Source organism: Oncorhynchus mykiss, chromosome 27 (genome assembly GCF_013265735.2).
Source record: "Oncorhynchus mykiss isolate Arlee chromosome 27, USDA_OmykA_1.1, whole genome shotgun sequence".
Classification (NCBI taxonomy): domain Eukaryota; kingdom Metazoa; phylum Chordata; class Actinopteri; order Salmoniformes; family Salmonidae; genus Oncorhynchus; species Oncorhynchus mykiss.
In genome coordinates this window covers 23,471,906-23,495,391 of record NC_048591.1, presented here as the reverse complement: position 1 = coordinate 23,495,391, position 23,486 = coordinate 23,471,906, and the positions used below count along the sequence as shown (strand labels likewise).

Genomic DNA, 23,486 nt, shown 5'->3' with positions numbered 1-23,486 from the left:
ACACACCTATTCATTCAAGGGTTCATCTTTATTTTGACTATTTTCTACGTTGTAGAATAATAGAAGACATCGCAACTATGGAATAACATATGGAATCATGGAGTAACCAAAAAAGTGATAAATCAAAATATATTTTATAATATATTTTGCATGATTCCATTTGTTGTTTTGATGTCTTCACTACTATTCTACAATGGAATGAGTAGGTGTGTCCAAACTTTTGACTGGTACTGTAAAGCAGATTCATAATCCCATCATCTGCCATTGATAAACATTGTGGTATTTTATATTCTTACTGTGTGTATGATGCTGAAATTAATTAATGGTTGACCTTTTCTATATTCATCTTTACTCAGCAGATCAGTTCTCATATCTCTAATCCCATCATATACAACTGATCAGGGTTGGGGTCAATTCAATTTTAATTCCAGTCAAAAAAATAATTTAAAATGATTCCTCATTGAAAAGCATTGAAGAGAATTAGAATTTTAGTCTTCCTTCTGAATTGACTGTAATTGAAGTGAAATTGACCCCGATGCTGCCACAGATATAAAAACATCTCAGTGGATGTTTGTCTATTTCTGTTCCTATACTAATGGGGGAAAAAGTATAGATTGAAAAACATTCTATAGAGAGACATACTGTATGTGAAATGGCCTTTCAGTAGTCTGAGCCTTGCTGGGAGAGGATCACTGAGGGATTGAGATTAATAAAAATACCCTAATCCACAACACAAACAAGCAGGCAAAAATTTTTTTTTTAAACAATGCCCCCACTGCTTAACCGCTTTGCTGTAAATTCTGATGGATTATCCCCAATCTTTGTGGGTCCCTGTGGACATTTGGGAGAGAGAGGAGTATTTTGGGCTCCTGAGTGGTGCAAGGCACTGCATCTCAATGCAAGAGATTACAGTCCCTGGTCAATGCAAGAGATTACAGTCCCTGGTTCAAATCCAGGCTGTATCACATCTGGCTGTGATTGGGAGTCCCATAGGGAGGTGCACAATTGGCCCAGCATCATCCGGGGTAGGCCGTCATTGTAAATAAGAATTTGTTCTTAACCGACTTGCCTAGTTAAATAAAAAAATTGCTTATCATACACCGTCTTGCACACTCGCTAATTTCAAACAGTCCCAGAACCCATCATCCACACTGAGTAACTGTGTCCAGAAAGAATGTCCCTTTGAAGTCCAGTGACATTCCACTGACTTTAATAAGGCATGATTTGTTCTTCTCGTGCTATTTTTACCCAATATAAAAGAAACCACCCAATCATCTTCATATATTTCTGCTCCCTGGCGCCTGTGTTCGCAAAAACCCTAAATGTTCTTACATAACAGTATCTCAAGCAGAGGTTTTCAGAATGACTTGAGACAGTATCGAAAGATAACTGCATGGATATATTATTGATACCAGTGTACCAGTCACTAGAGAGCTCTATGCTGAGCCACAGAACAAAGGAGGTTAATATTGTACAGAGAGGAGCATTTAGAAACCTGGGAAGAGTGTCTCACAGGTGGAACAGCTCACATGCTCCCAATGTTCCACACTAAATAAAAACCTCTCCCTCCTCTGGCTACCTTTTAACTGTAGCATATCCCTGCCTGTTACAGTTCTCGCTACTGTATTTTTGTGGTGGGTTGTCCTCCTCACCACCTTACTATTAACTACTTTCTACTGTCTTGTAGAAAACACAATCTGAAATCTGTCTGGGTTTAGCAGTTAACTATTACATCAAAGTCAGTGCACAGCAGCGCAGTACAAAGAACACAGGAATAAGGGCACAAAAGGCATGTATAATAGGATTGATTACCTACACTTGATCGATTCCAGGAAACAGTCTAGGGAAACATGTCTTTAGAGTAACAAATGTTTTATTGGTATTTTTTTAAACAAATCATTCAGCTGATGACAGAACATAACAATTGGTGTTTAACAAGGGTATAGGTTCACACATTTTCAGCATCACAACCTAAAAGGACAAAGCTATTTCATCTGGTGTTGATAAGATCGATATGTCTGTTTAGAAGAAGCAGGAGGTTTACGCCACAATGACAGCGAGAGAGAGAAAAACTGTAAACACACACATATGCCCAACTCTCAGATGGTCATGTTAACAGAGTTTCTGCCTCATATCCTTTCATCACACAAACATCACCAGGGTTTCAAGGTAAACAACAAACAAAGTACATTCAAACATCTGTTGTATAATATCTACAGTAATTTTAAGACTTTTTCTTTCCTTTTTCTCAAAATACAATATATTATCTTTATCCAAGGTCCTGTTTAAAAAAGTTGCTAAGATGTCTATATACATCGAGGCAGGACATAAAATCACGTACAAATTATGAATAATCAAACGATAAAAAACACAAATATGAACCAATATGGAAAGGGCAGGTGGCAAGCCTACATGCTTTCACTTTTGTCTTCAGCTCTTCTTTGATACCATGGCAACAGGCTGGATGGAGTTCAGCAAAGAAGGAAGCAGCAAAACAACCTTTAAAAAAAAACATGGCGGAGAACTTCACATCACATAATCTGCTTCCAGCTATATGAGGTTCTGAAAGTAAACAAACATACAACACAAATCAGTGATGTGGCTGGTGCCAAAAATGAATCCTGACACTGTAATTTAGCCAAGGCTTAGCCACACAAATGGGAGTATTCAATTTATGTTGAGCTCTTATAAATCTACTGACCTCCCATATTTGCCTACATCTATGCCATTGTCAAAACATTAATTTGACATGTCCATAATCTATCCTATGCAACATACTATAGATGAAAACACTAGTCTTGATTTGGCATTATTAATATAACCAAGATGTTGGATAAACTGGACCAGATTAGTATAGAGAATAAAGCAGCAGAGAGCCAGGTGGGTCTTGGGCCAGTGGGTCTCTTGGCTCTCTGTGCCACACCAATCAACACTGATTAAGATCCAAAATGGTCTTGGATTATCACCAAATCCTTGCCTTACATTTACCCACTAGACTTTAGGAGGACACCAACACTGATAACAACTATAGGACTAACATGTCTCTACTGAGCCAGACCAGGTAGTCCTTCTGTCCTTCACACTAGACTCACCTCATCCCTCCTCTGGGCAACTCCAGGCCCTCTCTGTCCAGTTGAAGCCCGCGAGGAGGCCACTCCACCAAGGGAACCGTAGCCGGACATCTGACCCCGGGGCAGAAAGCTGGACTGGCAGTACGGGATTACCCCCTCATCTGCAGATGACAATATGCAATACCGCAATCACTCAAAAGTACAGCTGGAATTATATGGGTCAGATTCTAAGTGCTGGACCAGGGTAGAGGGGATTGTTGCTTGATGTGTGCTTAAACCGATGCACTACTTTAAGTCCACTGAGGATTTGTATGCATAATAATGTAGACGGAGTATTACTAGACCTCAATCACAATATGAGTCTGCTTGCCGCTTTTATATTACTGTAACGTGTATTTGCTTTAATTAGATGGTTTGATGCATACCCTGTGAGCCCCTCATGGCAGGCCCTCTCTTCTGGGGTGAGGAGTAGTCTCCTCTCCTCTGTATGGCCGGCAGGTTCTCTGCCGATGGCCTCCGGCTACAGCCCAGCACATCAACCAGGAGCTGCATGGGGTCATCTGCTGCAGGGGGTGGGGCCGGCGGAGGGGGCAGTTCTGTACAGACAGATTGACAGCTCATGAAAAAAACACTGTCTTCATTCAACCACACAGGTTGCCTCTTTAAAGCACTGCTGTCTATCTGTTCACAGTGAAATGTACACTACAGGACTTAAGTGGAACTGACAGCATTTTAGCAACATGAAATATTAAAATCTATGACTTTAAAAAGAAAAACATTTTCTGACAAGTGAACACTTAGATATGGTAATTTTCATGTTTTCATAAATTCTTAGAATGTTTGGGAATTACAAATACTAAGGTATGTCAAAATTCTATAGCAAGCAGCTGTGCGTTTGGACAATTAATAGACACTGCAGTAAATTAATACATTTGTCTCGTCCAGGACCAGAGTCTAGTTAGACTGGTACACCATAGCCAATCAGAGCTACAGTATAGGCCTTTGTGCAAACAAGCCATTTGCACACAGGCCTGCCACCATTCACTTTGAACTGGACTGGCAACTTTAGATCGTTAGAACGCATTCGCCAAAAACCACAAAATACCCCTGAATTGATTTCTGCAAATATGTCAATACCACTTGGGAGTCCTCTTACATTTGGGAACTTTACAGTCCTATTGATTAAACCACCATGAAAAAGGTAGGCTCTCTCTCCTTCAGTTATGCACGGGCGGCAGGGTAGCCTAGTGGTTAGAGCGTTGGACTAGTAACCGGAAGGTTGCGAGTTCAAACCCCCGAGCTGACAAGGTACAAATCTGTCGTTCTGCCCCTGAACAGGCAGTTAACCCACTGTTCCCAGGCCGTCATTGAAAATAAGAATTTGTTCTTAACTGACTTGCCTGGTTAAATAAAGGTAAAAAAATAAAAAAAAAAAAACAACAAAAAGATCAACAACTAATGCTAGCCAGAGAAGGATGAGCTAACATCTAACGAAGGAACATTAGATAAACACCAACTTTTTGAAATAGCTAGTCGTCAAAATTGCACTGATAAAAGATGGGGAATTGTAGCCTACTATTTCTTTGCCGCTTGCATGCCTACAATGCATGCTTGTCCCAACCATGAACCAAAGCGAACTGGTTAAAGTTAGCTAGCTTGCTACTTCCTGACACAAATGAGAGAACACCTTACTCTGACCATTTTACTCACCCTAGCAGAGCTGGTTAGGCTTTTTACATGTTGTTATCTAAAGTGTTCGTGACTAACTATTACTTTCTTTGCCTACATTTACTAACCCAAGTCATATTCAGCGGATGTTGCGCGTTCAAAAATTAATCAGTTATTCTGTGCTCTGGCACATTCAGAAGAGTACTCTGAAATTGGAGTAGATAGCTAGAGTGAAATTGCAAACGCAAAAGATATGCTAAATGTTAAAGTTATTGCTATCTAACCAAATTACACCTGCATCTCTAGCCGTGTATAGCCACCAAAAAACATTGAGGAGAAAAAGTCAGTCACTCCTCCAATGACATGACATCCTCCTAGCAGCTAGCTTGCGATTTAACTAACATTAGGATCCGAGTTTTTAGCTTGCTACATAAATAGATACGCTAGCCTATTAGCCACATTAAGACTGACTAGTGATCATTGCCCTTGCTAGTTTGATTGTATTGTCATATCCAGCCTTAGTTACATTCAACCATTTTTGTCCAAAATATTGAGCCATTGAAACTGAAACAGTGCATCCCAAATGGAGGCAGCAAACAATGTACCAGGCCAGCTGTGATTTACAACCTGATAGCAATATTTTTTGGACTACCAAGAAACGTATTGGTGAATTATATTAATAATGCATTGAACGGCATCAATCTATTCTGCCAACAACGCCTTAGTGTACGTCATGGAATGTTGAGGCTAATATAACTTATTTTTAAAACCTCTTATTAAGTTATCTTGTAGCATAAACTGGGAATTAGATATTTAATACCGATATTAAGATTGTTTGTTTGTTTCATATCGGGAAAGCAGTTAAAACACTGTCAGTTCCACTTTAATGTGTGAACAAAATGTAAATGTGCTGTAAGGATGTGGCTTGAATTCCAAAGCATGTGTGTTACTTATGTGCATGTGCTAGCAACACACCAAGAAGTTAGAGCCAGTGAGAACCATTTCTAAGTTCTTGGAAATAATAAGATGGTGTAACTTGTTATTACAAAAGCTATGCGTGGTGCCTTGTGTAAAAGCTTCTACAAAGAGAAGATAACAAATGTAGCTGCCCAATATGTCTTACCTGCTTGGTCATGCAGCTCTCGTCGGTGCTGGCCCTCCCTGAGGGCTTTCTTCTTGCTTCTGGTTCTGTGTCCCTGCGTAGCGTATGAGGAGTCAGCTGGGAAAGGAGGAGATTGTCCTGACAGAAAATAACAGTGATGTCATCAAGAAGACATTCAGAGGGAATAAAAGATACAGAGCCATCTCGTAATAGATCTGATTTTCATGTACAAATACAATGTGTTAAGTAACATAATAACATGGAAAAATTCAGGATAATTATGCAGTTATGGATTAGCCTGGTAGCAGATCTGTCTGTGCTTTAGCCAACTCCTCTTGTCCTTTCGTTGTCATGCCAAACACGGACTGTGTGTATGGCATGGCAACAAATGACAAAGGACGTGGCTAAAGCACATACAGTTCTGTGACCAGACTAGTCATTTTCAAGAGGCTAGCTACACATAATTATGCTATATAACAGATTATCCTATATTAATAATTATCCTAGAACTATGACAGAGGAAAAGGTGTGTAAAGACAGGGGGACAGGTGTGTACAACTAACCTCTGCCACTCATCTCTGAAGTAAAGCTATCCCCTGTGAAGGGGTCTCCCCATTGGCTGGTGTGGTATGGCCCGCTGACGTCATAGGCGTCTATATTGGCAAACAGGTTGGGGTTGGAATGGGAGACCTGGGAACCGGGCTCGTAGTGGCCCCGCAGGTCAAAGTGCTGCAGCCGGGGGCTGTCGTTGTGGTTGGGTGTCTCCTCTTGGGGGGAGGGGGGGAGCGTGGCTGTGGACTGTAGGCTGGAGGTGGTGTCCTGGGCCAGCTTCTCTCTTCTGAAGGAGGGCAGGCTGGGTAAAACCTGCCTGGAGCCATCCATCAGGTAAGTCCTTGCTGGCAGCGGGGGACACCTGTCCTTCTCATCGGAGCTATTGGGAGCGGGAGGAAGAGGAAACATGATTAGTACATGGGGGAAAGTGAGAAAAGATCCCTGGTTTAACAACTAAGAGGACCTGACACATTGAGTGAAAAACACTGTCAGTAAGACCCCAGTATAAATCTAAGGGGTCTATCTTACACAATACTTGTACTTCATCAAGAAAACTCTTCGAGGCACATTAACAGCCATATCCAGAGACTGTAACAGTAGTTGACAGTGTTACATTTGAAAAGAGGAACCAGCAGCAATGGGTTACAAAACAGAAGACTTCAAATTATTTATGTTGCCGTGACAACGTCAGCGGATGTCAGAGCAGATTTAACAGAGAACATGTTATTGAAAAAGGAAAGGGCTAATCAACACTGTCATATGATGGCTAATGTCATTACAAAAAAAGACAACAGTCAGAACAGCTAGGTCCCCCCAGTTATGGCCACAATCTCATCTGTCACAATCAGTTAGAGGAAACTGTACACTGCCCCTGATGCAGCCACACTAAGAGTCTCTCCTGAGCCTCCAGACAATAATGTTTTTATCTCCAACTTTAACCATAGTAAACTTCACTAGAGTTTATAATCTGGATTGAACTGGGTGGTCAGGTTCCGGCCCTAACGCCATGAACTCTTGCTATGTAGTTCAGGTAAACTATCAGGTCAAATAGAGTGCAAGACATACATTCAATCTAAACACAGCCCTCAAATGAGGGCATCAGAGAAAAGACAAAAAGGACACATCAGGAACAATCACAATGAGTTATGGAGAAAGGGTGCAATATGTAACAACTTCAGCACTACTAGTTGAGCGGGGCGGCAGGGTAGCCTAGTGGTTAGAGTGTTGGACTAGTAACCGGAAGGTTGCGAGTTCAAACCCCCGAGCTGACAAGGTACAAATCTGTCGTTCTGCCCCTGAACAGGCAGTTAACCCACTGTTCCCAGGCCGTCATTGAAAATAAGAATTTGTTCTTAACTGACTTGCCTGGTTAAATAAAGGTAAATAAAAATAAAATAGTTCTCTTTCCCTGTACTGCCATTTCCCTCCTGAACACCGGGAGGGAAATGCTAACAAGCTATCCCATGGGAGGGTGTCTACAGGGCATGTAGTGCTGGGTGTTACCTGTTCCTCCCCTCATCCTGACCTCTCTTGGTGTAACCACATCCTTTATTAGCAGGCAGTGGTAGAGACAGAACGTCCTCCCAGTTGAGTGGTGCAGGCTTAAATGGAGGACACACTGACCTCTGCTTCACCAGCTTGGCTACAGTACAGAGAGAAAGCAGACAACCCCCACACTTAGTTAAATCAAGCTGAAGAGAACATTGGTCAATATATATATATATATATATATTGACCAATGTTCTCTTCAGCTTGATATATATACAGTGCCTTGTATTCGGCCCCCTTGAACTTTGCGACCTTTTGCCACATTTCAGGCTTCAAACATAAAGATATAAAACTGTATTTTTTTGTGAAGAATCAACAACAAGTGGGACACAATCATGAAGTGGAACGACATTTATTGGATATTTCAAACTTTTTTAACAAATCAAAAACTGAAAAATTGGGCGTGCAAAATTATTCAGCCCCTTTACTTTCAGTGCAGCAAACTCTCTCCAGAAGTTCAGTGAGGATCTCTGAATGACCCAATGTTGACCTAAATGACTAATGATGATAAATACAATCCACCTGTGTGTAATCAAGTCTCCGTATAAATGCACCTGCACTGTGATAGTCTCAGAGGTCCGTTAAAAGCGCAGAGAGCATCATGAAGAACAAGGAACACACCAGGCAGGTCCGAGATACTGTTGTGAAGAAGTTTAAAGCCGGATTTGGATACAAAAAGATTTCCCAAGCTTTAAACATCCCAAGGAGCACTGTGCAATCGATAATATTGCAATGGAAGGAGTATCAGACCACTGCAAATCTACCAAGACCTGGCCGTCCCTCTAAACTTTCAGCTCATACAAGGAGAAGACTGATCAGAGATGCAGCCAAGAGGCCCATGATCACTCTGGATGAACTGCAGAGATCTACAGCTGAGGTGGGAGACTCTGTCCATAGGACAACAATCAGTCGTATATTGCACAAATCTGGCCTTTATGGAAGAGTGGCAAGAAGAAAGCCATTTCTTAAAGATATGCATAAAAAGTGTCGTTTAAAGTTTGCCACAAGCCACCTGGGAGACACACCAAACATGTGGAAGAAGGTGCTCTGGTCAGATGAAACCAAAATTGAACTTTTTGGCAACAATGCAAAACGTTATGTTTGGCTTAAAAGCAACACAGCTGAACACACCATCCCCATTGTCAAACATGGTGGTGGCAGCATCATGGTTTGGGCCTGCTTTTCTTCAGCAGGGACAGGGAAGATGGTTAAAATTGATGGGAAAATGGATGGAGCCATATACAGGACCATTCTGGAAGAAAACCTGATGGAGTCTGCAAAAGACCTGAGACTGGGACAGAGATTTTCCAACAAGACAATGATCCAAAACATAAAGCAAAATCTACAATGGAATGGTTCAAAAATTAACACATCCAGGTGTTAGAATGGCCAAGTCAAAGTCCAGACCTGAATCCAATCGAGAATCTGTGGAAAGAACTGAAAACTGCTGTTCACAAATGCTCTCCATCCAACCTCACTGAGCTCGAGCTGTTTTGCAAGGAGGAATGGGAAAAAAATTCAGTCTCTCGATGTGCAAAACTGATAGAGACATACCCCAAGCGACTTACAGCTGTAATCGCAGCAAAAGGTGGCGCTACAAAGTATTAACTTAAGGGGGCTGAATAATTTTGCACGCCCAATTTTTCAGTTTTTGATTTGTTAAAAAAGTTTGAAATATCCAATAAATGTCGTTCCACTTCATGATTGTGTCCCACTTGTTGTTGATTCTTCACAAAAAAATACAGTTTTATATCTTTATGTTTGAAGCCTGAAATGTGGCAAAAGGTCGCAAAGTTCAAGGGGGCCGAATACTTTCGCAAGGCACTGTATAAATAAAAAACATATGAAGTCGGAAGTTTACATACACTTATGTTGGGGTCATTAAAAAACTCATTTTTCAACCACTCCACAAATTTCTTGTTAACAAACAAGAATTTTCCCCAACAATTGTTGACAGACAGATTATTTCCAGTGGGTCAGAAGTTTACATACACTAAGTTGACTGTGCCTTTAAACAGCTTGGAAAATTCCAGAAAATTATGTCATGGCTTTAGAAGCTTCTGATAGGCTAATTGACATTATTTGAGTCATTTGGAAGTGGACCTGTGAATGTATTTCAAGGCATACCTTAAAACTCAGTGCCTCTGCTTGACGTCATGGGGAAAAAATCAGACCTCAGGAAAAAAAATTGTAGACCTCCACAAGTCTGGCTCATCCTTGGGAGGAATTTCCAAACACCTGAAGGTACAACGTTCATCTGTACAAACAATATTACGCAAGTATAAACACCATGGGACCATGCAGCCGTCATACCGCTCAGGAAGGAGACGCGTTCGGTCTCCTAGAGATGAACATACTTTGGAGCGAATAGTGTGAATCAATCCCAGAACAACAGCAAAGGACCTTGTGAAGATGCTGGGGGAAACAGGTACGAAAGTATCTATATCCACAGTAAAACGATTCCTATATCGACATAACCTGAAAGGCCGCTCAGCAAGGAAGAACCCACTGCTCCAAAACCGCCATAAAAAAGCCAGACTACGGTTTGCAACTGCACATGGGGCCAAAGATCGAACTTTTTGGAGAAATGTCCTCTGGTCTGATGAAACAAAAATAGAACTGTTTGGCCATAATGACCATTGTTATGTTTGGAGGAAAAAGGGGGAGGCTTGCAAACCGAAGAACACCATCCCAACCGTGAAGCGCAGGGGTGGCAGCATCATGTTGTGGGGGTGCTTTGCATCAGGAGGGACTGGTGCACTTCACAAAATAAATGTCATCATGAGGGAGGTAAATGATGTGGATATATGGAAGCAACATCTCAAGACATCAGTCCGGAAGTTAATCTAGGTCGCAAATGGGACTTCCAAATGAGCAATGACCCCAAGCAGACTTCTAAAGTTGTGGAAAAATGGCTTAAGGACAACAAAGTCAAGGTATTGGAGTGGCCATCACAAAGCCCTGACCTCAATCCTATAGAACATTTGTGGGCAGGACTGAAAATGCGTGTGCGAGCAAGGATGCCTACAAACCTGACTCAGTTACACCAGCTCTGTCAGGAGGAATGGGCCAAAATTCACTCAACGTATTATGGGAAGCTTGTGGAAGGCTATCTGAAATGTTTGACCCAAGTTAAACAATTTAAAGGCAATGCTACCGAATAGTAATTGAGTGTATGTAAACTTCTGATCCACTGGGAATGTGATGAAAGAAATAAAAGCTGAAATAAATCATTCTCTCTACTATTATTCTTTCACATTCTTAAAATAAAGTGGTGATCTAACTGACCTAAGACAGGTCATTTTACTTGGATTAAATGTCAGGAATAGTGAAAAACTGAGTTTAAATGTAAACTTCCGACTTCAACTGTATATACACATAACCGTTCAAAAGTTTGGGGTCACTTAGAAATGTCCTTGTTTTTGAAAGAAAAGCACATTTTTTGTCCATTAAAATAACATCAAATTTATCAGAAATACAGTGTAGACATTGTTAATGTTGTAAATGACTATTGTAGCTGGAAACTCTGCCTAGAAGGCCAGCATCCTGGAGTCGTCTCTTCACTGTTGACGTTGAGGCTGGTGTTCTGCGGATACTATTTAATGAAGCTAAACTAGACACTCTAATGTACTTGTCCTCTTGCTCAGTTGTGCACCCGGGCCTCCCACTCCTCTTTCTATTCTGGTTAGAGACAGTTTGCGCTGTTCTGGGAAGGGAGTAGTACACACCACTGTACAAGATCTTCAGTTTATTGGCAATTTCTCACATGGAATAGCCTTCATTTCTTAGAACAAGAAAAGACTGACGAGTTTCAGAAGAAAGTTTTGTTTCTAGCCATTTTTAGCCTGTAAGGAACCCACAAATTCTGATGCTCCAGGTACTCAACTAGTCTAAAGAAGGACAGTTTTATTTCATCTTTAATAAGAACAGTTTTCAGCTTTGCTAACATAATTGCAGAAGGGTTTTCTAATGATCAATTAGCCTTTTAAAATCATAAACTTGGATTAGCTAACACAACGTGCCATTGGACCACAGGAGTGATGGTTGCTGATAATGGGCCTCTACACCTATGTAGATATTCCATTAAAAAACATATGTTTCCAGCTACAATAGTAATTTACAACATTAACAATGTCTACACTGTATTTCTGATCAATTTGATGTTATTTTAATGGACAACAAAAAAAGTGCTTTTCTTTCAAAAACAAGAACATTTCTAAGTGACCCCAAACTTTTGAACCGTAGTGTACACACACACACTACCTTTTGGTTACTACATGATTCCATGTGTTATTTCATAGTTTTGATGTCTACACACACACACACACCCTCATCAACTATGTAACAAAGTTAGCTACAGTACCAATCAAAAGTTTGGACACACCCACTCAAGGGGTTTTCTTTATTTTACAATTTTCTACATTGTAGAATAATAGTGAAGACATAAACTATGAAATAACACATATGGAATCATGTAGTAACCAAAAAAGTGTTAGACAAATCAAAATATATTTTAGAGTCTTCATAGTAGCCACCAATTGCCTTGATTACAGCTTTGCACACTCTTGGCATTCTCTCAACCAGCTTTATTAGGTAGTCACTTGTAATACATTTCAATTATCAAGTGTGCCTTGTTAAACATTTATTTGTGAAATGTTTTTCCTTCTTAATGTGTTTGAGCCCATCAGTTGTGTTGTGACAAGGTGGGGGTGGGGGGGACAAAGAGAAACAGTATGCAAATATCAAAGAGAAACGACAGTCCATCAATGTTTTCAGGTCAGTCAATCGGGAAAATGTCCTGTCGCAAAAAACATCAAGCGCTATGATGAAACTGGCTCTCATGTGGACCGCCACAGGAAAGGAGGACCCCGAGTTACTTCTGCTGTGGAGGATAAGTTCATTAGAGTTACCGGCCTCAGAAATTGCAGCCCAAATAAATGCTTTAAAATTCAAGTAACAGACTCACCTCAACATCAACTGTTCAGAGGAGACGCAGAGTAGGTGAATGGATGATCCGCATGTGTGGTCACACCGTGAAGCATGGAGGAGGTGGTGTGATGGTGCTTTGCTGGTGACACTGTCAGTGATTTATTTCGAATTCAAGGCACACTTAACCAGCATGGCTGCCACAGCATTCTGCAGCGATATGCCATCCTATCTGGTTTGCGCTTAGTGGGACTATCATATGTTTTTCAACAGGACAATGACCTAGAAGGAGAGTGATGGAGTGCTGCATCAGATGACCTGGCCTTTAACTAGGCAACCTTTAACTAGGCAAGTCTGTTAAGAACAAATTCTTATTTACATTGACGGCCTACACCGGTCAAACCCGGACGACATTGGGCCAATTGTGCGCTGCCCTATGGGACTGATGCAGTGCCTTAGACCGCTGCGCCACTCGGGAGCCCAGTACAATTGAGATGGTTTGGGATGAGTTGGGGCCACAGAGTGAAGAAATAGCAGCCAACAAGTGCTCAGCATATGTGGGAACTCCCTCAAGAGCGTTGGAAAAGCATTCCAGGTGAAGCTGGTTGAGAGAATGCCAAGAGTGTGCAAAACTGTCATCAAGGCAAAGGGTGGCTACTTTGAAGATTCAAATATTTTGATTTGTTTAACACTTGTTTGGTTACTACATCATTCTATATGTATTATTTCATAGTTTTGATGTCTTCACTATTACTCTACAATGTAGAAACAGTAAAAATAAAGAAAAACCCTGGAATGAGTAGGTGTGTCCAAACTTTTGACTGGTACTGTATATCCTCACCACTTAACATTCCATGAGCCCTTAACTACAGTACATGAGAAGTGCAATTGGTGCCTGTACCATTGCTTGTCCTGGCATACTGCATCTTGGTGTACTCTACAGACTGTCCAGACTGGATGGTCCACTGGTCCAGGTCTTGCACCAGACCGAAGAAGCCGAAGTTGGAGAGGACGGGGGTACTGGCATAGGAGTCAGGGCCCTGGGTGCAGGGGGTGTTGGAGCCCTGGGTGCAGGGGGTGTTGGAGCCCTGGGTGCAGGGGGTGTTGGAGCCCTGGGTGCAGGGGGTGTTGGAGCCCTGGGTGCAGGGGGTGTTGGAGTATGTGTTGTAGTAGGCTAAACCCTGCAAGTCCTCAGCAGCAGCTGTATTGATGGTGCTGTAGATGGGACTGTCAGTGGACACTGAGCTGTATTTCTCAGACTGGCTCAGGTAATTGGAGATGGCAACTGCAGTGAGAAATAGAAAGTCATTAAAACATTTAAAAAGTCAAACATTTCCTTGAATGAACCACTTGATCTTCCCTCTGCAATTTCCTGGTCAATCACAAAAGCTGAAATAGGTTCCATCATTTGAGCTGTAAAGGCAGCGTATTACTATTCATTTAGCTTCTATTCAAACTACTGCATTTTATCCCATCCCAAGTTGCAAGACGTGACTGTCGGCTCTCACCATTGTAGTATCTGTCTGTAGAGTCCAGTTTGCCAGAGCAACAGTTGACTGAGTCTTTTCCATTCTGGGTAACGTTCCCCATGTTGGAGCCCAGCATCCCTGGTCTACTGTAGACAGATGGAGAGAACTAAAGGTCAGATATTACTGTAAGTCTGTGCTGGTTGTAATTTAAAAAAACGAGTCCACTCATGTTTACATTGATGCTCTGAGTAAAACCAAGATCTCTACCTTCCGTTGCTGAGACCAGATCCTTCAATGTGAGCGAATCCAACTGCAGGAAAAACAACAAAAGCAATGGCTGCAATTAAAATATCTCTTTATTATGCAGTGGCTTTCATCTAGGGCTGTTTGCCAAACAAATTCAGATAATATGCCGTATACTCAAGGGCACAAAACAGTGTGTCCCACTTGTGATTCAGGCATGCCGTTTTTTTGTTGTAATTTCATTAAGGCCATGCTTCTGAGTCTGACCTAGATACACTAAAAAGGAATATGACAGCAACACTAGGATTCAAAACCCACAGATTACAACAAGTCACATTTAAGACGCTCAGACTTGGCAAATGTGATGGTGACAGGATTGGAACAAACTAGTATTGTAATGCTAATGGTGTTGTTTATATGCTATGTGAATACAGTGTCGGGTTGAGGATGTTACAGTATACCTGCAGGTGTGTAGGCGAATGAGGTGGTGTAGTGTCCCAGCTCCTTCCTCCTGCGGTGGCGACAGTACAGCCAACCACTGAAACCCATGAGCGCCAGCCACGGAGCCACACCCAACCCAGCGATGAACGCTGGTTGGCAGACCACACCCGTGATCTGCTCTGATAGACTGAGGCTGCTGTCTTTCTGCAGAGGGTCTGAAGGCATGTCCAGTGACAGGGCTGAATGATGGAGAGTCCAGGTTATCAGGCTGGCAAATTAATTTCCAATATGGCTTCCTGAATAAACAGACAACTAACTAACCCCATTGGTTTTCTAGCAAGAAGTGTTGAAATACAGTATACCAGTAACAAACAATTCAGAAACCTCAAGCCTCGTCTTTAGTCATCTCCCATTACTGACTGAGGACCAAGTTGACAGGCTATTAATGTTGCATCTAAGGTGTTAAAGCTGACTCACTGAGGACCAGGTCTATAGGTGGGCTGTGTTCACCAACTCCCAAGATGGTGACTGCAGCCACCATCACATTGTACTGGAGGTCTGGTAGCAGCCCAGTCAGTAGGATGGACAATACTGCTCCATCCACTGTCCTGTTGATATGGCTCTCTGTCTTCATCTCAGAGTCACTTCCCAGGCACCAGACCTGACAGACAGAGAAACAAGCGTGATACTAAGTGGTGTAGGGACAGAAATGACCTACAACATTTAAAAACACTAGAAGCATCAAGTCGATCATGTTGCCAAGAGGACAATTGAACCATAAGCGGAGATATTTTGTTGTTGTAAGCCAGCTCAACATGGGGATACAATAGGCTTTAAAAGCCTTTCCAGAAAAATCTGAGAACATTTTTTGGGGGACTGCAAATCAAAACTTAAGAGGAGATCCAATTGACAAGATGAGGACATATGATTTAAATCTGAGGACTAAATTTGTTAAATTGTGTTTTTGTATTCTATAGAAGTGTTACTGTTAACAGATATTAATCAGGGAGCAATTTGCAATATTTAATTAAAACCACTAGCACTGCATTTCTGTTCTGCACAGCATGTTTTGGCAACATTGATAAAACCGACTGCTTAAAATCAGGACATTGCTGATTCAAACAAATATTTAATTTTTCTTTCCCACGAACAGTTGTAGTGACTAATTAACTGCCCACATTTCACTATATTAACATCAGACAGTAGTCTAGAGTAGCACTTTCCTCCAACCAGGTACAGCTTCAACAGTCTCCATGCTGTAATCTCACCTTGTACTCCAGGACTATACCACTCTGATCGTCAGAGGGAGGCTCCCAGGAGACACGGATGCTGGAGCTGTTGCTGAGCTGGACCACTGACACAGCCTGCGGGGGAGCACTCAACACTGGAAGGATGTGAATATGGAAAATTGTTAGTTAACAAGACCCAGAGGATCAAAAATAGACTTTGGTCAATAAAATTCTGCTGTGGTGTTCTAGAGTAGCATATAACAGCATTGATTAGTCATTTTAGAAGCAAAAAAAACCCACTTTACTAAATTCTAAGGAAAATGGATTCTTACTGCCCTTGCAGCGACAATAAAGAAGTCTGTAGGCATAGTACACTACTTCAGAGAGGGACGCTCCTGCATCCTGCTGCGTGTCTTACCCTCCTCAGGGGTGCGTAGCAGCACCAGGGGGCTGTCCAGTCCCTGCAGCTCGTTGAAGTAGGGAAGGACCTTCACCTCATACTCTGTGTCCGTGCGCAGGTCTGATAGGACAGTGCTAAGCTCAGGCCCAGCCTTCACGTCCTGGACCAACCAGACGCTGCCAGTGCAGCGGTACAGCAGCCTGTAGCCCTGCACATACTGAGATTGACGCGACACCTGGCCAATGACAGAACACAGGAGGAGGGACATAGGAGGTGGGTATTGATCTACTCCAAGATATTGTAAAGTATGTAGCACAGTATAAAGTAGAATATTGTTTCTCCAGATTAGAATACTCAGTTTTACTCACAGTCCAGGAGACCTGGGCACTGGTGGGTGATAGGACCACAGGCTTCTGCAGGAAGACAGACACCTCCCCTAGTTCTCTCTGCACATGTCTGTGGTCCACCCCCTGCTCTGTAGGACTCCCATCTACAACAACACAGAGACAGAGAGAACTGCACTCAGAAGAGCCTGACATCATACCACATTGCATTGAGAACAGCCTGATGTCATACCACACTGCACTCAAAACAGCCTAACATCACGTAACACTTTACTACGAAACAGTTCAAGTGATTGAGTGATTATGCACATTATATGCTGTTCTGTGCCCATACTGACCCTGTGTCCTGATGGGTTCAGAGATGGGGCTGGGGTCACTCAGACCGTAGGAGTTGACCGCTCGGACGATGAACAGGTAGACAGTGTTTGGGTACAGGCCAATGACTGTGTGCTTCTCCCGTTTCACGCGGTCAGCTACCGTCTGCCACACACTGCCAACAGATTGGCTGGAAAAGAGCATTTATCAATTACAGATTGAATTCTGGTAGGATTGTCTGGCCTTGTCCTTATCCTGATATGAGGACTCGGCTAGCCGAACCGAACGAGTAGGCTAACATACTCCCTTAAAAGACCTTGAAAAACAACAAAAAAAGGGACAATAACACTGTTTGACAATTTTGAGATGCCGTAGCCAGTATACACTTTCTCAAAATAGTCTGAATTAATCTACGATAACGCAAGAAATCTGTCATTAATTTTCAAGGGGCGTAGACTTCGGCTCAATTTCGGCTTGCCACAAGAAAAATAATGTGTTCAAACAGACTAAAAGACCCTTACCGAAGTCCAAAACGAACAAACTCTTCCGAACTCTGACCTGCTCCTTAACTAGGTGTCATAGAAGATCTGCATGGCAATCTGCCCTCTACTGTACTCCAACCCCCTTCAAGCATCCCTCTCCTCCCTCCTCTCCACTCTCCTTCCATTAAGCCCTGTTCGCCAGTCCTAGGAGGGTTAGCAGAGGAATAATAGGATATGTTTTCATCCAGCAGCTAGCTCTATTTAAAGACTGTGCTCTGTTAGATGAAGTTTTAGGAAAGCAGCTAACAGCTACCCATGGGAATATCTCCTCTCAAACTGTGCTGTCAGTCTCCGTGCCAATCAACAGGCAGCCTGTTGGCCTGTCTGTGTCTGGCTCTGCCTGTCCTGAGCCTCTGACCTCTCTGCCTGTGATGAGAGCTTTCTGGCTAGGCTGCCCTTCCATAGCCCCAGGTCAGTGCAGTCCAGGACCAGGGGGAAAATGCTGCTTTTTTTCCCCCTTTATGCAACTGATTCTATGATTCTCTGCTCCAGAACGCTTTTATTAAATCTGTCACAGCTCGGTTTCCCTTCATGTTGTTATTTCCTGTCCCTGTAGCACATGTATGAATGGCTTAGTTAAACCAAATGGACATTCTCTGTATGTGAATAAAATACACATCAAGAACACAACTGATATAGCAACAGACCTAGAAAGCATTGAAATAAAAATCCTCTATTTATATGGTGTCCTGCAGAGCCATGTATTAAGAGAGGTTGGGCAATGCGGTTTGCAAATATATTGCTCTGGTACCCAGTCCTTGCATGTCATACAGTACCTGAAGGCCTCGATGATGTAGGAGGTCACAGCGGCCCCACCCTCGTGGGGGTTGGACTGCCAGGTGAGGGTGACTGTGCCCCTGGTCACCTCCGTCACCACAGGCCTCTGGGGCGGCCCTGGCAGCTGGATGGACTCTGACACCCGGGGAACTGATGACCCAGGGGCTCCATCCTCTGGGACACAAACAGGGATCCGGCATGAGATAACATGAGACACAGTGGTGGGGTGTGATAATGGTACCGGGATATAGTAGTGTGTGGTAGTGTACTGGGATATAGTATGAGTTTGACTGTTTATTTTTCAAGTCTGTTGATATTCACACACAGTAGTGGTGAATACTGTAGTTAAAGCAGGAAAGTAGGTTTCTGTATAATGTAATGTATAATTTGAAACCAGTGGTGTTTGGTTTTGTGAGGCGCTGAGAGAATTGTGTGTGTTTACCTCTCATGGTGAGTGTCCCACTCCAGCTTGACTCCCCCGTGGCGCTGGACACCACACACGTGTACATTCCCGAATCCATATCCTAGCAACAGATGTGCATTTTAGCTCCCTTACACGAGGAGAGGGGGCCCAAAACATTGGAACCATGGTGCTTTAGATACTGTGTTTGCTAAGCCAATCCCAGTGGATCTCCTCTTTTTACTTATTAATGGCTTTTTTGTTTACTGCTTTGCTGCCTGAGACTCACTTTTAGAAGTTTAAAAAGGTAAAAGCTTTTATAAAATGCCACTTTGCCACAAAGCAGACATCCCTCAGCCACAGCAGCACCAGGAGTCCTGAGTGAACAGTAGTCTACATGGTCTAGCTCACAAGTGTTAAACTCATTCCACAGAGGTCCGAGTGACTGCGGGTTATCGCTCCTTCCTTGTACTTGATTCATGAATTAAGCGAAATTATTAGTAAGGAACTCCCCACACCTTGTTGTCTAGAGCTTAATTGAAAGGAAAAAATTAAACCAGCAGACACTAGGTCCTCCATGGAATGTGTTTGACACCCCTGGTCTACCTGCTCTCCTTTGCCACAGTACTGTATACATGTCCTCATGCTTCACTGGCCTAATGGTGTTACCAACACTGGGCTGGCGGAGTGCCAGTCTACTGTAACCAACATAAATTCATGTTAGATTTGACCTCTGGATGGTGGACTGGTAGCATGTGGACAGATGAACTCCGTGTGAGTTTAACCACTGCTGAAATATTGAAGAGGGGCATCGCTAGGCTAAATATTTTTAGTCCCTCTTTCTCCCTCTAGAACTGGTCCTCTCCCTCCCTCTTGATGCCAAGCTAATGCATCTCTTCTGTTCCATTGAGCGCAGTGGCATGGCATATTTCCCCCACCTCATTGATGCATTGGACTTTGTGTTAATGCTCCAAGTTTGCTGAGCACAAATGCTGAGCATGACACAGTGATGACACAGAGAGCGAGAGAGAGAGCGAGAGCGAGAGAGTTGTGCCAGAGATGTAATTAAAGGCTCTGAGATCGTTAATCATGCGTGGCCACAGTCAATTATAACAAACGATGCTGCACTCCCCGCTCCGCACGCCCACCTCCAGTGAGGCCACAGCACAAAAGGGCCACTGACTGGTCTTTCATCAAAGCAGAACACATTTACAAACAAGTCCATTCATTAACATTACACACTGCATAGGCACGTAATCACACCGGAGAAGTCTGTTTGAAATTCAGTTTCACCTAGACTTAAAAAAAAAATTGTAATGGAGGAGAACATAAGAATGTTGCCCTCTGGCATTGGGGAAAGTAAAAATGTATAGATGATGGATGGCATTTCTGTCCAGCCGCGCAATACTCATTTATTCATGAGGATCAAAAGACAAATCCGATCCCAGACATATTTTTATTCCATGACATCATACAAGTACCTCAACATTAGTGATCTGCAGTGTCCCGTTCTCCATCAGGTTCATGCGGGGGTCGTCCTCCACAATCTTTTTCCCGTCCTTTTCCCATCCGATCTTTAGTGAGGGTCCACCAATCGCATGACAGTGAAACTGGGCAACGGACCCCAGAGCCAAAGTCTGATTGGCTGGGCCTTGGCGGATTATTGGTGGAACACGGTGTGAAGGACCTATGGGGGAGAGGGAATAACCGACAGGACATTATGTAAGTGGGTCCTGTCACACACGCTGTAATGTCCACTCTATTTGACAGTGGTTATGTAGAGCTGTCAGAGCCTACCTGCTAATCCATACATGCATGTTATAATATCAATGTATTTGTACTGGGCTCTCCCCTCCCAGTACCATATTCCTTCCTCGTCCCAAAGTAACCCCCTCAATCTCACCCCCTTCCACCTCCAGCAGGGCTTTGGTCAGGACACTTCCTGCTACACTGATGGCCTGGCAGATATAATACCCAGAATCCTCTGGGTGCACGTCGGTGATGGACAGCTCTCCACTCATGGACACAGAGTAGCGGCCGGACTGGGAGAAGTGCTGGCCAGGAAACAGCAGCATCTACACACACACACAGAGAGCGAGAAAGAAACACTTGCATCTTAGCTAGTGATGAATCAGAGATGTACTTTATGCATGCATTATACAGAATAGCAGGAGATGACTTGGGACTTTTGTTTTGGTCTGTTGGCTTGATGTGAGGTGACATGCGCTTTTAGACCTTACCGTGAAACACTTACTTACATCTTTATTGTTCTCCCTCTGTTATCAGAATGTATTTCTATTAAGTTATAATGACAGAAGGTGTTAAATGTAGTGTTTCTGTGCCTATATTCCAGGGAAGCAGCTCTTCTCCCACCTGATGTAGCTCATCCGAGTCAACCCCCTTCTCTACCCTTCCTCCTTCATCGGTCTGCAGGCAACAGCGACTTCCTTGCCAACGCACTCCCTGTCACTCTTTCCAACATGTATCAGTATTTGCATTTTACAGCCAAATGCAAATGAGCTCCCTCCCTCATTTCACCTCGGCCAACGTCTCTTCAAGAGCCCGGGCAATCATGAAAATAAGTGAGAAAGCGCTGTTAAATCTAACGATTCCCGGGTTTGTTTTCAAGCTGAGAGGAATCAAATGAGTCACCAACTAACAAACATGGTGAGAAAACTATGTATCTACTGCTGATCAAAATAACAGACTGTTGAGCACAAATAAGGCTAAAACACCACAAAATCCTACCGGTCCCGTGCGGCTCAGTTGGTAGAGCATGGCGCTTGCAATGCCAGGGTTGTGGCTTCGTTTCCCACGGGGGAACAGGACAGGAAAAAGGTTTTAAAAAAATGTATCCACTCACTACTATAAGTCGCTCTGGATAAGAGTGTCTGCTAAATTACTCAAATGTACATGTACTTCAAATGTGACATAAAAACATCACTACTTTGTTGATCAGTTTAAAAGTGCCATTTATCTACAACTACACATGTTGTAGTGTGTACAGTTGGAATTTTCTTTAATTCTTTTAACCTCTTTACAAGGTATTCGTTTTTTTTAGGGGGTAGTCTTTATTGGTCTCTCTCCATTTGTCAGGAAGTGACACTGTTACCTGGCTTCCTTCTTTCTTCCAGAAGATGGCAGGTGAGGGGTTTCCTCTGGTGCCACAGCGGAAGGTGACATTGCGCCCCTGAGCCGAGTTCTGGTCCCGGGGTTTGATGGCGATCTGTGGGGGCACTGGAGAGGAGAAACACTCTTTTAGGAGATTCAGGTTTTAGGCTTTAGCATTTAAATTCACCATTTTATCCCGCCTCCCCTGCATAATCAATACCTATTCAGTAATGCCAGAACAGTATTGATTAAACATTTAGCACTACCCTTTTACTCCATGATTTGACTGCTGTCACATTTAACCCTCATGGTTTCCCTTTCTGATTAATCTGCCCTATCATTTTCACATTATCCAGTGAAAACATTGATGCATATCTTTTATACTGAGACGAGCCATCATCTAATTCCAATCAAACTATTGTGATGGTATTTGTGGGTTTACTTTGGAGTGATATCAGTGGAAATGAACTGGCGGTCAGGTTGTGTGTTGTGGCCACAGCTTGCTTCTGATCCCACCACATCGTCTTCCTATAGACATTGACTGAATAACGACAGCACTGACTTCCCTTCCATAGACTCTGAGCTCTCCTGCTGCTCTCTTCTCTGCAGGCATTTTCCCTGTCTTCACACACACACCACACACAAACACGATCAGGCTAAATCCTCAAGGGAACAGAGTCATCTGTGTCGTGTCTTGATTTTCTCACTGAGGGAGAACACAGCAGATCTTCCCACGTTAGAGATAGAGCACACACACACACAGCCAGAGAGCGACTGACTTCACTACACTAACACCAGCCAGCAGGGGGGATGTAACAGGGAACCGTGCAGAGAATCTGTTGCTAAACAGTCATGTGGTTTATGTTCACTTCAAATAGTCATCAGAGTGGACATGTAACAGAACTGCCTCTACCTTTTGATATTTAGATTTGTTTTTACAATATAAAAAAACAACATCAAAAGAAGTGGAATAATTACCCATTTAGAAATCATGGGTTTCTATGGTAACATACAGAACAGTATGTCAATGAATGTGTGAACTTTATGTCCTCATATACCAACACACTTCTTTAATAAGAGTAAAAACAGCAGCCTGGTTCCTCTCGGTTTCTTCCTAGGTTTTGGCCTTTCTAGAGAGTTTTTCCTAGCCACCGTGCTTCTACACCTGCATTGCTTGCTGTTTGGGGTTTTAGGCTGGGTTTTTGTACAGCACTTTGAGATATCAGCTGATGTATGAAGGGCTATATATATACACATTTGATTTGAAAGCAATCCTTAATCTGGTACAAATTAAGTCACTGTGTCAGAGTACAGGCTTACTTACTGCACTGCCTGAGTGCTGCAACGG

At 42.8% G+C, this 23,486-nt stretch overlaps 1 protein-coding gene and 1 long non-coding RNA gene across 3 annotated transcripts in view; both read right to left on the bottom strand.

Annotated features, from left to right (window-relative positions):
• Nucleotides 1-1,861: 1,861 nt before the first annotated feature.
• Nucleotides 1,862-23,486, bottom strand: part of zgc:77784 (uncharacterized protein LOC402947 homolog) — a 67,398-nt gene continuing 45,773 nt past the window's right edge. The window contains exons 7-26 of one of the 2 annotated variants that reach the window (XM_021588051.2): nt 22,140-22,264; nt 20,931-21,102; nt 20,509-20,714; nt 19,070-19,151; nt 18,627-18,801; nt 17,332-17,498; nt 17,018-17,139; nt 16,668-16,884; nt 16,289-16,404; nt 15,498-15,681; nt 15,041-15,259; nt 14,604-14,646; nt 14,376-14,482; nt 13,769-14,152; nt 7,897-8,035; nt 6,405-6,772; nt 5,863-5,979; nt 3,497-3,667; nt 3,093-3,232; nt 1,862-2,562 (exon numbers count right to left, since the gene is read on the bottom strand). In XM_021588051.2, the coding sequence (XP_021443726.2) occupies nt 2,551-2,562; nt 3,093-3,232; nt 3,497-3,667; nt 5,863-5,979; nt 6,405-6,772; nt 7,897-8,035; nt 13,769-14,152; nt 14,376-14,482; nt 14,604-14,646; nt 15,041-15,259; nt 15,498-15,681; nt 16,289-16,404; nt 16,668-16,884; nt 17,018-17,139; nt 17,332-17,498; nt 18,627-18,801; nt 19,070-19,151; nt 20,509-20,714; nt 20,931-21,102; nt 22,140-22,264 (3,266 nt within the window). In that variant the 3' untranslated portion in view covers nt 1,862-2,550. The remainder of the gene's footprint in view (nt 2,563-3,092; nt 3,233-3,496; nt 3,668-5,862; nt 5,980-6,404; nt 6,773-7,896; nt 8,036-13,768; nt 14,153-14,375; nt 14,483-14,603; nt 14,647-15,040; nt 15,260-15,497; nt 15,682-16,288; nt 16,405-16,667; nt 16,885-17,017; nt 17,140-17,331; nt 17,499-18,626; nt 18,802-19,069; nt 19,152-20,508; nt 20,715-20,930; nt 21,103-22,139; nt 22,265-23,486) is intronic. The other variant, XM_021588050.2, reaches the window with a different exon arrangement.
• On the bottom strand, nt 12,629-12,949 carry LOC118944671. Its single transcript, XR_005039974.1, has 2 exons — nt 12,908-12,949; nt 12,629-12,823 (listed from the first exon to the last, which is right to left on the bottom strand). It is a non-coding gene; the product is annotated as an uncharacterized LOC118944671 (long non-coding RNA).